The sequence below is a fragment of the Humulus lupulus genome, chromosome 5 (assembly GCF_963169125.1).
Source record: "Humulus lupulus chromosome 5, drHumLupu1.1, whole genome shotgun sequence".
Taxonomy (NCBI): Eukaryota; Viridiplantae; Streptophyta; class Magnoliopsida; order Rosales; family Cannabaceae; genus Humulus; species Humulus lupulus.
Window position 1 is genome coordinate 97,984,601 of NC_084797.1, and position 15,425 is coordinate 98,000,025.

A 15,425-nucleotide genomic window follows, 5' to 3' on the forward strand; every position below is an offset into this window, starting at 1 on the left:
AAATGGCTTAGCTGAACGCAAAAATAAACATTTGTTAGAAGTTGCTAGGGCTATGATATTTTACATGAATATGCCTAAATATTTGTGGGGAGATGCTGTACTTACTGCCTCTTATTTGATTAACAGGATGCCTACTCGTGTTTTACAGTACACAACTCCTTTATTTTGTTTCAAGAAAGGATTTCCTAGTTCTCGGGTTTATTATGAATTACCCTTAAAAATTTTTGGTTGTACTGCTTATGTACACATTCCTAAAAGGTCTAGGTCTAAATTTGAACCAAGAGCTGAAAAATGTGTTTTTCTTGGGTATCCCCCTAATAAAAAAAGATATAAGTGTTTCAATCCTCTTACAAAAGATTTTTATATTTCAATGGATGTTTCTTTCCTAGAAACTATTCCATATTTTCAGAAAAATTTAATTCAGGGGGAGAATTTAGAAGAATCAAATTTTTGGGAACTTGTTCCTTTACCGAATATTATATTGGATGCTTCTCCTTCTCTTAAAGATGTTCAAACTATTGAAACTGAATCTGAAATTGCTCTGTCAGATAAAGAAATACTACGATTGATTAAAAATCGTCAAAATCTTGAGCCTGTGGTTTATACTAGAAAGCATGTCATTGAAAGAAATAAAGACCAGCAACTCATCTCAGAACCTGATCAATCTGAAGCCCTGAGTGATGGTCATCTGAATACTCTAGGTAACAATTCTCATTCTATTCATCCTTTGCCTCCAAGTGTTACTAATCCTGAATTCGAGCCTTCTGTAGAAATAGTACCAAGAAACATTAACTCAGATCTGCACCTTCCTATTGCCATTAGAAAAGGGACCTGAGCCTATACTAAATACCCTATTGCCAAATATATTTCATATAACCAACTGTCTGAAACTCATAGAGCATTTACCACAAATATTTCAGACCTTGTTGTGCCTAGAAACATACAGGAAGCACTAGAGGAATCAGCTTGGAAATTAGCAGTGTTTGAAGAAATGAATGCCTTAAAAAAGAATGATACTTGGGAGATGGTTGAGCTACCTGAGAAGAAAAAAGTTGTAGGCTGCAAGTGGGTTTTTACAGTAAAAACCAAAGCTGATGGGAGTATTGAGAGATATAAAGCTAGGCTTGTTGCAAAAGGCTTCACTCAAACCTATGGGATAGATTATCAAGAAACGTTTACTCCTGTAGCAAAAATAAACTCTATCCAAGTACTTCTTTCCCTTGCAGTGAACTCTAATTGGCTGTTACATCAATTAGATGTAAAAAATACATTTCTTAATGGAGATCTGGAAGAAGAGGTATTTATGAGTCCTCCTCCTGGCTTTGAGAAGAGTTTTGAAGGGGGAAAAGTGTGCAAACTGAAGAAGTCCTTGTACGGACTTAAACAGTCTCCAAGAGCATGGTTCGAGCGTTTTGGAAAGTTGATAAAACACAATGGAAACACTCAAAGTCAAGCTGATCATATTATGTTTTATAAACATTCAAAGGAAGGTAAAGTTGCTATCTTAATTGTTTACGTAGATGATATTGTGCTAACAGGGAGTGATCATTGTGAACTAGAAGCTCTAAAGAAGAAGTTGGCTGAAGAATTTGAAATCAAGGACTTGGGTGCATTAAAATACTTTCTTGGAATGGAGTTTGCTAGGTCCAAAGAAGGTATCTTCGTAAATCAGCGTAAATATGTCCTTGATCTTCTGAATGAGACTGGTTTGTTGGGGTGTAAGCCCGCTGAAACACCGGTTGAACCACACGAAAAATTGCAACCCGCTCAAGAGGAGAATGTAAAGGACAGAGAGTGCTATCAAAAGCTGGTTGGAAGACTGATTTATCTATCTCACACGCGTCCAGATATAGCATTCGCAGTGAGTAATGATAAGTCAGTTCATGCACTCACTTGGACCGAAACACTTCAAAGCTGTTTATAGAATTTTGAGATACTTAAAGGGAACACCTGGGAAAGGACTCATGTTCAAACCACGGGGTCATCTACAAATTGAGACTTATACAGATGTGGATTGGGCTGGTAGTGTAGTGGATAGAAGGTCTACCTCAGGCTATTGTTCCTTTGTTGGAGGTAACTTAGTTACATGGAAGAGTAAAAAGCAGAGTGTGGTTGCTAGAAGTAGTGCTGAAACAGAATTTTGAGCTATTGCTCAAGGTATTTGTGAGATCTTGTCGATAAGAAGGCTACTTGAAGAATTGAAGGTATCACAGTCTTCTCCTATGAAGTTGTATTGTGATAATAAGGCGGCTATCTCAATTTCACACAATCCAGTTTTGCATGATCGTACAGAACATGTGAAAGCGGACAAGCATTTTATTAAGGAGAAAATAGAGGATGGTTCAGTGTGTATGACTTATATTCCTACTGAACAACAAGTAGCTGATGTATTCACAAAAGGATTGTTTAAAAAACAGTTTGATTTTTTGAATAGCAAGCTGACTATGGAGGATATTTTTAAACCAGCTTGAGGGGGAGTGTGGGAAAATCAAACTATTTTTAGGAACATTCCTTACTTAGAATGATTCTTGTAAGGCTATCAAATATTCAAAGATTTGATAGCTATTCTTATTCTAGGAAACTTATTAATTTGCTAATTTATTTTCTGTATATTTGTGATTTGGTTCACACCTATCATATACTTGTATAAATATATGTTCACTGAATAGAAATAATAACAGATAAAATTTTCCCAATATTTGTGACTTTCACCATAATGTTCACCTATCAAAATGTTTTTGTTGATAGTTCAAGCCATAAGTCCGACTTTAGCCGATTCATGTATAACCACCGTAAGGATTGCATAAACATCTTCTTAGCCAAGCCTAACTCTTCTCATCATTCATATTCAAGAAGAAGAGGTTTGGCATCAATAAGATCGATCATGGACTTTCACCACATCTAGATGAAAGTTATAGCAGATACTGAAAATCAAGAGATTGGAAACTTATCTTAGAGAATTAGCAAGAACAACTCCAGCTCTTTTTGATCCTCTTGGTCTATCAAATCTGTGGTTGCCAATCGAATAATTCTCAATCCTGATGACTTGATGCCCGTAGGCAAATATCTCTTCCTTCTCACTGAAGGTTCCTTCTACTGATCTTTTATTATCTAAATCCGATGAGAAGAAGAATAAGAAATAGAATGCATAGCGGAGTTTCTTTGAAATATTGAAAGCAAAGGAAATGGAACAAATTGGCTGATATTCGAGAGACCGCCCCTCTCAACACCAAACACAATCAGAAACTCCTTACCCTTTCCACACACAAATCACTACCTACTTCCTCTATTAACAAAAATATGGAAAGTTACCGTTGTTTCCTTTGCCTCACATAAGTGACGAGGATGGGAGGCCTAACTTGACCATATGCAAAACAAGGTAGTAGTAATGGTTAAAATGTTCAATTATGTGGAGGAATAAGATGTTATTAATAATGTTTCGAGTTAGCTAAATTTTTTTGTTCCTACTTTAGGGGTGCAGAACCCAAGCTGTTGGCCTTCTCTGCGGCGGTGGGCATTACTTTGGGTCTATTCCCAATATGCGGTTTGTTCTTTTTCCTTCATTTTGCTCTTCTTGCTTATATTTGATTCGCATAATGTCATAGAATTATGTTCAAACCAAGATAAAAGAGCTTTAAGGATATGTTGAGAATAATTATTTCACCACAAAGTTTATTTTTTTTTTATTTTAAAAATTTCTAGTTAGGATTTTGATTTTTTTTTTTCATCGAGTTCTTTTAAGGCTAACCTCCAATCTTGTAATGTTTTGATAACAGGTGTCACTGTGTTTCTATGTGGACTGGCTATTGCATTGCTTGGGTCGCAATGCCATGCTGCGACTGTGATGCTAGCTAATTTTGTTGCCACTCCAATAGAATTAAGGTACTTATTCTTATGTCATCATAATATTGTATCACTTTTGATCATTTGCATTACATTGTGATTTAGGGTATGTTTGGAAATTACTGTGCAATACTACTTTAGTAATTACACAACTTTTTAAAAAATTACATAGTACTTTGAAATACATAGTTAGTTTGGATGTCAAATAGTAATTATATTTGAATTTTCATTGTCATGGTGGACGAATACAATTAGTAATTTCATAGTAAAATTATATAATGTGATTATTAATATTTAAAACTAATAGTATTTAGTGAAATATATTTAAAATAAATTTATATATTTTGGTATTTGTCATTCCTACCAATTAAAAATTTAAGTATATAATATTTTATCATTCAAAATATGTAAATATACTAGTAGTATGAGCACATACAAGGTATGTGCTCTTATAGTATTTTCATCCATAATTAATAAAATTAAATTTGAATTAGAATTAATTTATGTTTTAATAATTCATCCTTAATCCATTAAATCAAACAAAATTATCTACAAATTATTTTTAAAATTTATCCATAGTGCTAGTCATTGATTCTTTTTTCCTTGGCAATTTTTGTAATCTAAAAGTAGTAACACAACTAATTTTGTATTATTAAAATTGAAATCAAAGTAAAAAAAATAACAAATTAAGACTAAATTAAAATTGAACATAAAATTATACGGATTATTTTGCATATGACAAGACCATTAATATTTATTTTTGTAGGAAATATTGTTTTATTATTATTATTATACAATATCCCTTTTAGAATGGGAAACCAAGCTTTATAAAATATTTACTTCTTATATTTAGCTAATTATAGGTTGACTTATTTCTTCTTATAATTTCTGTAACTATGTTAGGATATTTTGTATTCATTACCAAATATCCTCATTCTCTGAACAGTGCCTATTTAAAGGCATAGCTCTCATGCAATAAAATATTGAAGTCTAATTTCCACATGGTATCAGAGAAATCCCTTTTAGCCTAAAAATTTCAAAATTTTTTTTTCTCAACCTTCTTTTCCCCATGGCTTCTCTACCTGATACTACCCTTTCAAAACAAACCGCCCCCACTACTTCCATCACCTCTGATGATACTTCAGTCGATTCTTCTATCATCAAAGCTCTCTTTGATGCCTTTCCCACATCATTTGATCATCAAAACTCCCTCCAAATCACTATCCATAAAACTGAATGGCCAGAATTTTCTGCAATGGTCCTAATCTGAAGATATATCTCTGTGCTTGGGGTATCTCACTGGTGCTATCGCTACGCCTGTTGCTACCGATCCTTCCATGCCAAATGTGACTCTGAAAACTCCCTCATCATGGCTTGGCTCATCAACTCCATGGAGGTTGATAATGGTAAGACCTATTTATTCCTTCTTACTACTCGTGAGGTGTGGGAAACTGTTCAGGAGGCCTTCTCGGATTTGAAAAGTTCGGCTCAAGTCTTTGAAGTCAAATCAAGGCTTCGGGACCAGCGACAAAATTCCCTTACGGTAACTCAACATTATGGTATTCTTTATAATCTTTGGCAATACCTTTTTTATGTTCCTAAATGGAAATGTTTTGCTGATACTTCTTTTTATGAAAAAAATGCTTGATTGAGAGACTTTTTGATTTTCTCCATAGCCTGAACCGAGACCTTGATAAGTTGCGTGATCGTCTCTTGGGAAAAAATCCTCTTCCCACCATCCGAGAGGCTTTTGCTGAGGTTCGAAGGGAGGAGAGCAGGAAAAGAGTCATGATGGGACTCCCAATCACTGCTGAAAATGACCAATCTGCTCTTGCTGCCTGACGCTCTAATGATGGTGATGGCACTCATGGGAATCGTTGTGCACGCCCCCGGTGCTGCCACCGCAATAAGGTTGGTCATACCAAGGAGAAGTGTGGGTAATTCATGGTAAATTTGCTGATTGGAAGCCTCGTTCCTCAACTCATTCCAATTCCGACAGCTAAGCCTTGACTGCTGCACCACCCAAGCCTTTTCTATTTACTCCAGCTCAAATTACTCAACTCCATCAGCTTTTGAACATTGCTTCTGCATCTGATCCTTCATCTGCTGCCTTCAATGTTCAAAATTCTGCTTGGATTGTGGACTCAGAGGCCTTGGATCACATCCAATCAGTTCACCACTTACACACCTTGCCCAGGTACTCAAAAAATTAAAATTGCTGATGGTTCCCGCTCTTCTGTGGCTGGTCAAGGGTCTATTCAGTTATAACCTTCTATTGTCCTTCGTGATGTTCTTCATGTTCCCAATTTATCTTGTAATCTTCTTTCTATCAGTAAACTTACCCATGATCAGTAGTGTTTCGCCTCTTTCTCACCACTTTACTGTACTTTTCAGGATATGTCCTTGAGGAAGACGATTGGGAATGTGAAGACATGTAGTGGGCTGTATTACTTTGATCCATTTCCTCCTGCTCAAGTGAATAAAGTTTCTGGTTGTATTTCTTCTAGTGACAATGATATTATGCGGTGGCATTTTAGGCTAGGCCACCCTAGTTTTCATATTTAAAATATTTATTTCCTAAGTTGTTTTGAAATAAAAACTTTAGTTTATTTAAATGTGAAATTTGTCAATTTGCTAAGCATACATGTGCTGTTTTTCGCCCTATACCCTACAAATCAACGCAACCTTTTACTCTTATTTATAGTGATATATGGGGACCTTCTAGAATAACAAATACTACAAATACAAGTTGATTTATCACTTTTATTGATGATCACACACGTGTTAGTTGGGTTTCTCCTTAAAAATATATCTGATGCTACCATGACATTTAAAAAATTTCACTCCATGATTAAAACCCAAATCAATGCAAATCTTCAAGTCTTACACAGATAATGGAACTAAATGTTTTAACTCAATCTTGGGTGATTACCTTCTCTCTCATGGCATAGTTCACAAAAGCTCATGTGCAGGCACACCCCAACAAAATAGGATTGCTGAGCGCAAAAATAGGCATTTATTGGAAATTGCTAAGGCCCTCATGTTTACAAATTCTGTCCCCAAACAATTATGGGGTGAGGCTATCCTTACCGCTGTCTTTCTCATCAATAGAATGTCATCTCGAGTGTTAAGATATCACACTCCACTCTCTATGCTTCTTAAAACATATCCACATACACCACTTGTTTTTAATCTTCCCTTAAAAACGTTTGGATGTATCTCTTATGTTCATGTCCTTGGTCCAAATTATTCTAAGTTTGATCCCCGAGCTCTCAGGTGCGTTTTTTTGGGCTACTCTTTTACCAAAAAATGGTACAAGTGCTACCATCCCTCTAGCCTCTACTCGTCGTATGTACGTCTCCTTAGACGTTACATTCAATGAAGAGCAGCCATTTTATCCCAACTTTTCACTTCAGGGGGGACGGTGAGTGGCGTTTCTAGTTGGGATGCGTGTCTACCTAAGGCTACTCTTGAAATTGCTATTCTTGAAATTTCAGAATTTACAAGCTCTTCTGAGCAACAATCTTAGCTGCCCAAAACTAAGGAACTCTTAGTTTCCTCTCGTCGACAAAAAAAATCATCAAGTAATACAGCTGATTACTACTCCAACGTCTCATGAGTTTGACTCACAGACTACTCCTGATGTAAGTAATCATTCTCCTAACCCTATTGTACCTACTGATGTTCCTAATATTGACTCTTCCAGTATGGTGGAACCCGAATCTGAGTTACCAATTGCCAAAAGAAAGGGAGTTCGGTCTCAAGAATTTGGATGACCAATTCTTGATGTAGTGGATGACTCAAGAATTTGGTCTCCTGGGATTAATGGTATTTTCTCTTGTAAAAGTGCCTTTCAAAGTTTAGTCTCATACGAGTATAATTCACAAGGAAATTGGGCTAAGTTGGTGTGGAAAGGTTGCGCTCCATCTAGAATCAAAGTTTTTGGTTGGCTGTTAGCTTTGGAAAAAGTAAACGTTCAGGAGATAATGCAAAAGAGAAGACCTTTCCAGGTGTTGTCTCCGGGTTGGTGTGTCTGCTGCAAGAATGCTGATGAATCTTTGTCACACCTATTTCTTCAGTGTCCTTTTAGCCAAGGTCTATGGAATAGATTACTGAGAGAATTTGGATTAAGCTGGTGCATGCCAAAGAAATGTGCTGATCTCCTGTCTTGCAAGATAGATGGGGGGAAGAAGTCTGCTAGATTATGGACAGCTACTGTATTGGCTATCCTTTGGGCAATATGGTTAGAAAGGAATGGCAGAATTTTTGACAATATAGAAAAGAAGAGTGTAGAGGTGTGGGATAAAGTTAAATTTTGGGTTGCAACATGGGTCTATAGGACAAAATACTTTAAAAACCTTTCATTTCAAGATCTCAATAGAGACTGGGGCTGTATTTTATCCTACGATAGTGACCATGATTAGAATCGTATCTTATGTATAACTTGTACTTATGTTCTAGGTATTGGTTTTTCTATGTAATGATCCATGTTTTCCTCCGCCTTAAGTGAGGGTTTCTAATGAAATTGGGGGTCAATCATTGATTGACCTTGTCTCTTTTTCACAAAAAAAGAAAGGGAGTTCGAAGTTGCACTCAACATCCAATGTCGAGATATGTCTGCTATAGTAGACTAACTCCACACTATAAAGTTTTTCTAGCAAAAGTCGAGCAAGTGGTGGTTCCCAAGAATATTACCGAGGCTCTCTTACAGAAGGAATGGAAGAAAGCAGTGTATGAAGAAATTGAGGCACTGGAAGCCAACACTACATGGACAATAATCAATAGGCCTAAAACTAATCATGTGATGGGCTATAAGTGGGTGTTTACAGTTAAACACAGGGCTGATGGAACAATAGGCTAGTATAAAGCGCGTTTTTGGCCAACGACGTGAGAACGTCAAAAATGACAAACCTTCAAGAGAAATAAAACGACACAGACGGTTTTTGAACAGAAAGTAAATAACACGCAATTTTTATAGTGGTTCAGCCCCAATATGTTGGTAATAGCCTAATCCACTTAGAGTTGTGATTATAGATCTGTACTCAAGATCAGATGAACTGAGCCAACTGAGTTTCTTCAGTACTGATTACAAGAATACAAGAATTCGTTATGATACCAGCACTTTCTCTCTCTAGAAAACTCAGACCCAAAATTTCCCAAAAGTCCCTCCCAAGAAGAGGAAGCCCTTTTCTGATCCCATAAGCCATATATTTATAGGCTTAGGATCATACATCTGATATCCCCTGAATCGGGATATTTTATTATATTTATTACATTTAAATTACAAAAAACATTCAAAATGTAACAAAACCCCCAATTTGTGAGAAGAATGAGAGATTCCCGCGCGTGCCAAGACCGGTTCTTGTTGAAGCCGTTTCTGGGAATCTTGACTTAGTCCTCCTCTATCTGGTCGACCCATATCTCCTACTGACCACTCATGCAAGTGCTGGTCGGACACATGCATGCTGGACATATGCAAGTGCTGGTAGGACATACACTTGCTGGTCGGACATGTGCATGGTGATAGGACGTGCATGCTGGTAAGACATGCACTCCTCTCGCCTAACATGGCACTCTCCTCTAGCATGCCATATCTCTCCTCTAACATGGCACTCTCCTCTCTTCGGACCAAGATCCGACCACTCCACCTTGGGCTCTCCTCGGACCAAGATCCGACCACACCATTGGGCTCTCCTCGGACCAAGATCCGACCACCACCCTTGGAGTACTCCTCGAACCAAAGTCTGACTGGGCACACCCTAGCCCAAGTACTCTCCTCGGGTGCACTTGGCTTGGACATGCCACCTCTCAAGCAGTCCAAACTCTTCCCTGATGCACTGGGCTGCTGCTAAGCCAGATCACCCAACTACTCCATGCCACTAGCCATTTCTATTGCCACATCATCATTTTCAAATTTTGAGGATAACATAAAGCAAGACTAGTTGCAAAAGGGTTCACTCGTATATATGATGTAGACTACAATGAGACGTTTGCTCTTGTCGCCAAATTAAATACAAAATGGGTTCTCCTATTAATTGCTGCCAATCTTGATTGGCCCTTATAGTAACTAGACATAAAAAATGCTTACCTTAATGAACATTTGGAAGAAGAAGTGTTCATGATAATTCCTCCAGGGTTCGAAGGAAGATATGGAACAATGTCTGTCATCTGAAAAAATCCCTCTATGGCCTAAAGCAATCCCCAAGGGCGTGGTTTGAAAGATTTAATTAGGTGATAAGAAAGCATGGATATAAACAGGCTCAGTCAGATCACACCTCACTCACAAGAGGGTAAGGTTACTATCCTCATCGTCTATGTTGATGACATGATAATATCAGGTGATGATTGTAGCGAACAAGAAAGACTGAAAGGTGTGCTAGCCCTAGAGTTTGAAGTAAAAGATCTCGGATCGATGAAGTACTTTCTTGGAATGAAGGTTGCAAGAACGAAACAAGGTATTTCAGTATCTCAGAGAAAATATATTCTGGATCTTCTCAAAGAATTTGTAATGTGGTTGTAAACCAGTGGCGACACCGGTTGAACCAAAAGGCAAGTACAAACAGGTGACAAAGAGATGTATACACGGTTAGTAGGCAAACTGATCTATCTATCTCACAAGACCTAACATTGCATTTGCTGTGAGCTTAGTCAGTCAATATATGCACAATCCTTTAGAAGAACACTTGGAAGATGTGTACAGAATCCTGCGCTATTTGAAGAAAACAGCAAAGACTGGATTATTGTTCAAGAAGAATGAAGAAGGTGTTGAGGCCTTCACAAATGCGGATTGGGCAAGGATCAATTGAGGATAGAAGGTCAACTACTGGATATTGTACTAAAGTTTCGGGGGAACTTAGTGACTTGGAAAAGTAAGAAGCAACCGATAGTAGCTCGAAGTAGTGCCGAAGAAGAACTTAGAGCTCTCGCTCAGGGAGTATGTAAACTGATCTGGATCAAGCGCATACTTGAAGAGTAAAAACTCCAAAGAACTAAGCCTCTGAAGTTGTATAGTGACAGGAAATCAGCAACCAGCATAGCACATAATCCAGTTCATCACGACAAACCAAGCATGTAGAAGTGGATAGACACTTCATTAAAGAAAAAATTGATGGAAGGGAATTATGTGTTGTTTACATTCCCAGTAAGCAACAACAGTCAGATATACTGACTAACGGTTTATCTAAAGAAAATTTTAATGAGTTAGTTTGCAAGCTGGGCATGTGGAATCTCTATGCACTAGCTTGAGGGAGGGTGTAGGAAATAATGTTTTATTATTATTATACGATATCCTTTTAGAATGGGAAACCAAGCTATATAAAATATTTAGTTTCTATATTTAGCTAATTATAGGCTGACTTATTTCTTCCCAGAATTTCTATAATTAAGTTAGAATATTTTGTATTCATTACCAAATATCCTCGTTCTCTGTGTCTTTAAATTTAAAGGCATAACTCTCATTCAATAAAATATTGAAGTTTAATTTCCACATTTTTTATTAATTATGTATAAATTATTAATGATAATTAAATGTTGTAACTTGGGAACATGATATCATGCACAAAATATATAAATAAACTCTTACATAATAGTTTGTATCATGGTGAACTTTTTTTTTTTTTGTCATTTTTATATCCTCTCATATATTGTCTCATTCAACAATTTTAAAGAAATTTAATTAAACTAACTTGTAAGACTAATTTAATAATTATACAATACCTTAATATATTAGTGTACATATGTGGTTTTTCTCATACATGATGACACAATTATTATCACAAATATATTATTAAATAAGTGATTTACCAATTAAAACAAAAAATGGATATATATATATGGAAATAAAGTAAAACAAAAAAGATATCAATGGAAATATTTAGAACTAAATTGGTAACGACTCCAAATATAAAAAAGGATATCAATGGAAATATGTACATTGATTAGACGATTTTTTTTTCAATTTAAAATAGGCTCTCAGTATATTAGTATGATATATTCAACAATTAAGGAAAAGTAATAAACATATAGATTGATTGGTGCTAATTATTTGTTTTGTTATTTGCTTGAAATTATGTATTTAGTGAAAAAAGAATCTAATGTAAACAAAAAATTCATAAACTTGATTTACTTTGGATTATAATATGTTTTCACTTTTCAAGCATTGGCTGCGTAAAAGCATGTTTTGCATCTCATGAATATTTTTGGTTAAGAAAATCATTGTAGTTTTTCTATCTCATCACTGGGTCATCACATTTTAAAATATTAGCTAAGATGTTTTTTTTTGAAAGTATGATTTTAAATAGGATTAATTATTGTTTTTCTTTTCCTTTTTGATTTGTTATGTTTTTTCGTTTTAAGCCTGGTGGTACCCTTCTTACGCTTTGGTGAAGTTATCTCTGGTGGCTCTCATTTTCCTTTGACATCTGATGCTTTGAAGAAAGTCTTAACTGGAAAAGCATCACATGACGTCTTGCTAAGTATTGCTCATGCGGTAGGTGGCCAATTAGGCATATTGTAAATGTCTCACACATACTTGAGCACTAGCTCACCTTTATACATAAAAGATATGGAAATTTGTTCAAGATGGTACTGGTATTTGTCTTAAGGTTGAGAGAAGGATGATGACCTTGCTGTTGAGTTAATAGAATACTAGGGTTAAAAAGCTTGTTCATGGAAAAGATGATAGAAAGATTATATAATTTTTTTTAACTGGCTCTGAAGGAGCTACTTTAGCTTTTCATTCAAAAGTAAATTGTCACATCCGAAGTAGTAAATAGGTTACTCTTTGTTTGGAACTATCAAAAAATTATTATTAAGAATTTGTTCTTCACTGAAACACAGGAGTCCCTGAAAAAGGATTCTTCATACTCAGACCAATCTACAAGATCAAAATTATATTAATGTAATGAGACAGTTGAAGTGCGTCTATTGTATAGTATTGGCAGATAGTTCAAATTTCTGATACTGTTACAAGTTCATCTAAGTGAGATAACTAAATAATTTTGATGGGTGATGAAATTTATTAATTCCTCAGTAACTAGCTGAGAAAAATTGACAGCTTAATCTTCATATTTTATCTTCTTTTCTGATCTCTTCCCCTTTTTTCTCCTATATTATTATATTATTACTCTTTGCAGTTGCTTGGATGGCTTATTGCGGCACCTTTTATCATGGGGATGTTGTACCTAATATTTTTACCATGTTTCAAGATTTTGGTTCACAAGTTCAGCGTCGTTCCTTTAAGTCCGAAGAAGCCTCTCCTTTCTCAGTCTGAAGTGGTGCTCAAGGTAAGGGATGTCTGAGCAATTTTTCTCTAAAAGTAAATACATGATCCAGTTATCCCTTGAAAGGGAAACTCTGTTTATTTGTTTCTTACACGTATATAGACCAGCTTTGTGCTCAATACTAGTTTCATATTTATATCTTATTCATGTTCATTTGTGATCCAACAATGTTGGCTTTTAGAAAAGTTACGGAATTATCAAGCAATAACCATGATAGGAAATGGATACTTGCTTTTGTGATACTAGCTGAACTTTTATATGATTCAACGTTGATTTGCATGATTATTTTATGAATCAAAGAAAGAATATCTTTAAAATTTTCGAAGCTAGATATAATACTTGTCAGTCAATCGCAATTATATTATCATTTATTATAATATAAAAATCATCATATTCGAATTTCGCATCATATTCTCTCGTTTTTCTTTGTTTTATACTATATTGTGAAAGACAGTTCTTGTTTTTTGTCAAAATTATAGTGAGCTCTTTTGGATAAAAGAAGCTACATTAAATAATTTTAGAAAAAAAATTAAAATTTAATGAAATGTTCATTATGTACAACAACATTCATTTAATATAAAAGATTCATTTTGCTACAATGTTCCTAATTAATTTAATTAGCTGTAAATGTTCAAGTTAAATTTTATTCCAATGTCAATATAATTTTGGGTGCTTCTATATATATTCCATTGTTTCTCTTTACACCCTTTTTAAATTAAATCTCTTATATATTTGTAAAAATAATTTTCACACAGCTTGTTAAAAAAACATGAAGTACATAATTGCCCATTTGTATTTATTTCTTTTTAATTTTTATTTGTTCACATTTATAATACTCGAAGGAACTAAAACATATTTGATACTGTTTATACCCATTTTAGGAAATATGATGTGGTAGAAATACTGATGACATGGACCGTCAGAAGGGTTGTTCGCCGAATTGTTGTTCGTAGGAAAACATAAGTGGATTTGGTTGTGTATTTGGCTTCTGTTTGGATGTTTGGTCCTGTTCCTCTATGTTGTTGATAACCTTGTTATAATTTCATTTCCCAGTTTAGCTAAGAATATTCATAGGCTTAGTTATATGTAATATCATATTTTCAGGGAATTAACTATGGATAGCCATGCCTCATGTAATCCTAATCCTCACTATAAATGAGAGAAGTATGTATCTTTATATTTTTCAGACATACTATTCACTCTAAAACCTCTCATTTGTAATTTAGTTTAAGAAATTCAAAAAAAGGGGTCCAAAACCCTAATTTCTCATTGTAATGAATTAAAAGGGTAAGGGGTAAAAGGAATTACTGAACGGGGGGGAGGGGGGGGGGGGGGGGGGGGCAGCCAAGGGGTAAAAAGGTAATTTTATGTTTCATTTTTACCACCTATAAATAAGAAAATAAGTCAAAAGTCTTCATAAGTTACATTTCAAGACTTAAGCTTCAAGTTTTCTCTCAATTTTCTCTCCATTCTCTCACATTGGCCGACTGCCTAAGGCTTTGATTCTCTGATATTTTCTTTAAAAAACTCTCATTCAATCCTTCCTTTCTCATCTTCTATCTTTGGTATACCTAGTCCTAAGTCACTTGGTTCTAGTTTGAAGTTAAGAAGTCTACACAAAATTAGTTCTATAAAACTAAACTTCTCTTGCCGAAGTTTGTGTTTGGTTAGTTTGTGCACTTAGATGAGTTTATATGATTGTGTAATCTGACTTTTGGGCTTGTGGGGAGTGTAAATATGTAGACTAAAGGCTGAGCAAAGGAGTTAAAAAGCTAGAGGTCACTCAAAGTTCAAACCAAGGTCATCAAGAGGTATATGGTCACCTCCCATATGTTTTTGCTTGAGTTTGTTAAATCTGTCATGTTTAAGTTGTTTGATGTAATTAAAGTAATTATTAGAACTGTAATAATGTGTGTTTGTTGGTTGAACATACAAGCATGGGTGTTTGGATACATGTTAGTGATGGAATCCAACATTCCATAGGCAAAATTGTGATTTTTGTGAGAAAATGGTTAAAACTTGACTTCCAAAGGGTAAAGAGAAATTTATATGAATCTGATTCTGGATTTTCTTGGTTCCATGTTGTAGTTTAAGATGTGTAGATAGATGTTCATAGTGTGTAGAAATGTCTAAAAGGCTTTGAAAAGACCATGTTATGATTTTTTGCAAAATTTGTGTGCAATCTGAAAAATGATTTTTCAAAAATTGGGTAAACAACCAATTTTGGACAATAATTTCCATGAGAAAATTATTCAACTTTTGGCTGATTTTTGAAATGAACATCATTTTGGTATTGGTAAA

General features: G+C 35.2%; 1 protein-coding gene and 1 long non-coding RNA gene across 5 annotated transcripts in view; both read left to right on the forward strand.

Moving 5' to 3' along the window:
* Nucleotides 1-14,310, forward strand: part of LOC133777539 (uncharacterized) — a 33,480-nt gene extending 19,170 nt beyond the window's left edge. For all 3 annotated transcript variants that reach the window (XM_062217201.1, XM_062217199.1, XM_062217200.1), the window contains 5 exons: nucleotides 3,474-3,544; nucleotides 3,777-3,882; nucleotides 12,199-12,331; nucleotides 12,978-13,127; nucleotides 14,006-14,310. In XM_062217201.1, coding sequence (XP_062073185.1) covers nucleotides 3,474-3,544; nucleotides 3,777-3,882; nucleotides 12,199-12,331; nucleotides 12,978-13,127; nucleotides 14,006-14,014 — 469 coding nt within the window. In that variant the 3' untranslated portion in view covers nucleotides 14,015-14,310. The remainder of the gene's footprint in view (nucleotides 1-3,473; nucleotides 3,545-3,776; nucleotides 3,883-12,198; nucleotides 12,332-12,977; nucleotides 13,128-14,005) is intronic.
* Nucleotides 4,518-12,192, forward strand: LOC133777540 (uncharacterized). Of its 2 annotated transcripts, none has more exons than XR_009868635.1 (3): nucleotides 4,518-5,402; nucleotides 5,520-6,040; nucleotides 6,238-12,192. It is a non-coding gene; the product is annotated as an uncharacterized LOC133777540 (long non-coding RNA). The 2 variants fall into 2 exon arrangements; XR_009868634.1 differs by having other exon boundaries at nucleotides 4,518-5,386.
* Nucleotides 14,311-15,425: the final 1,115 nt, after the last annotated feature.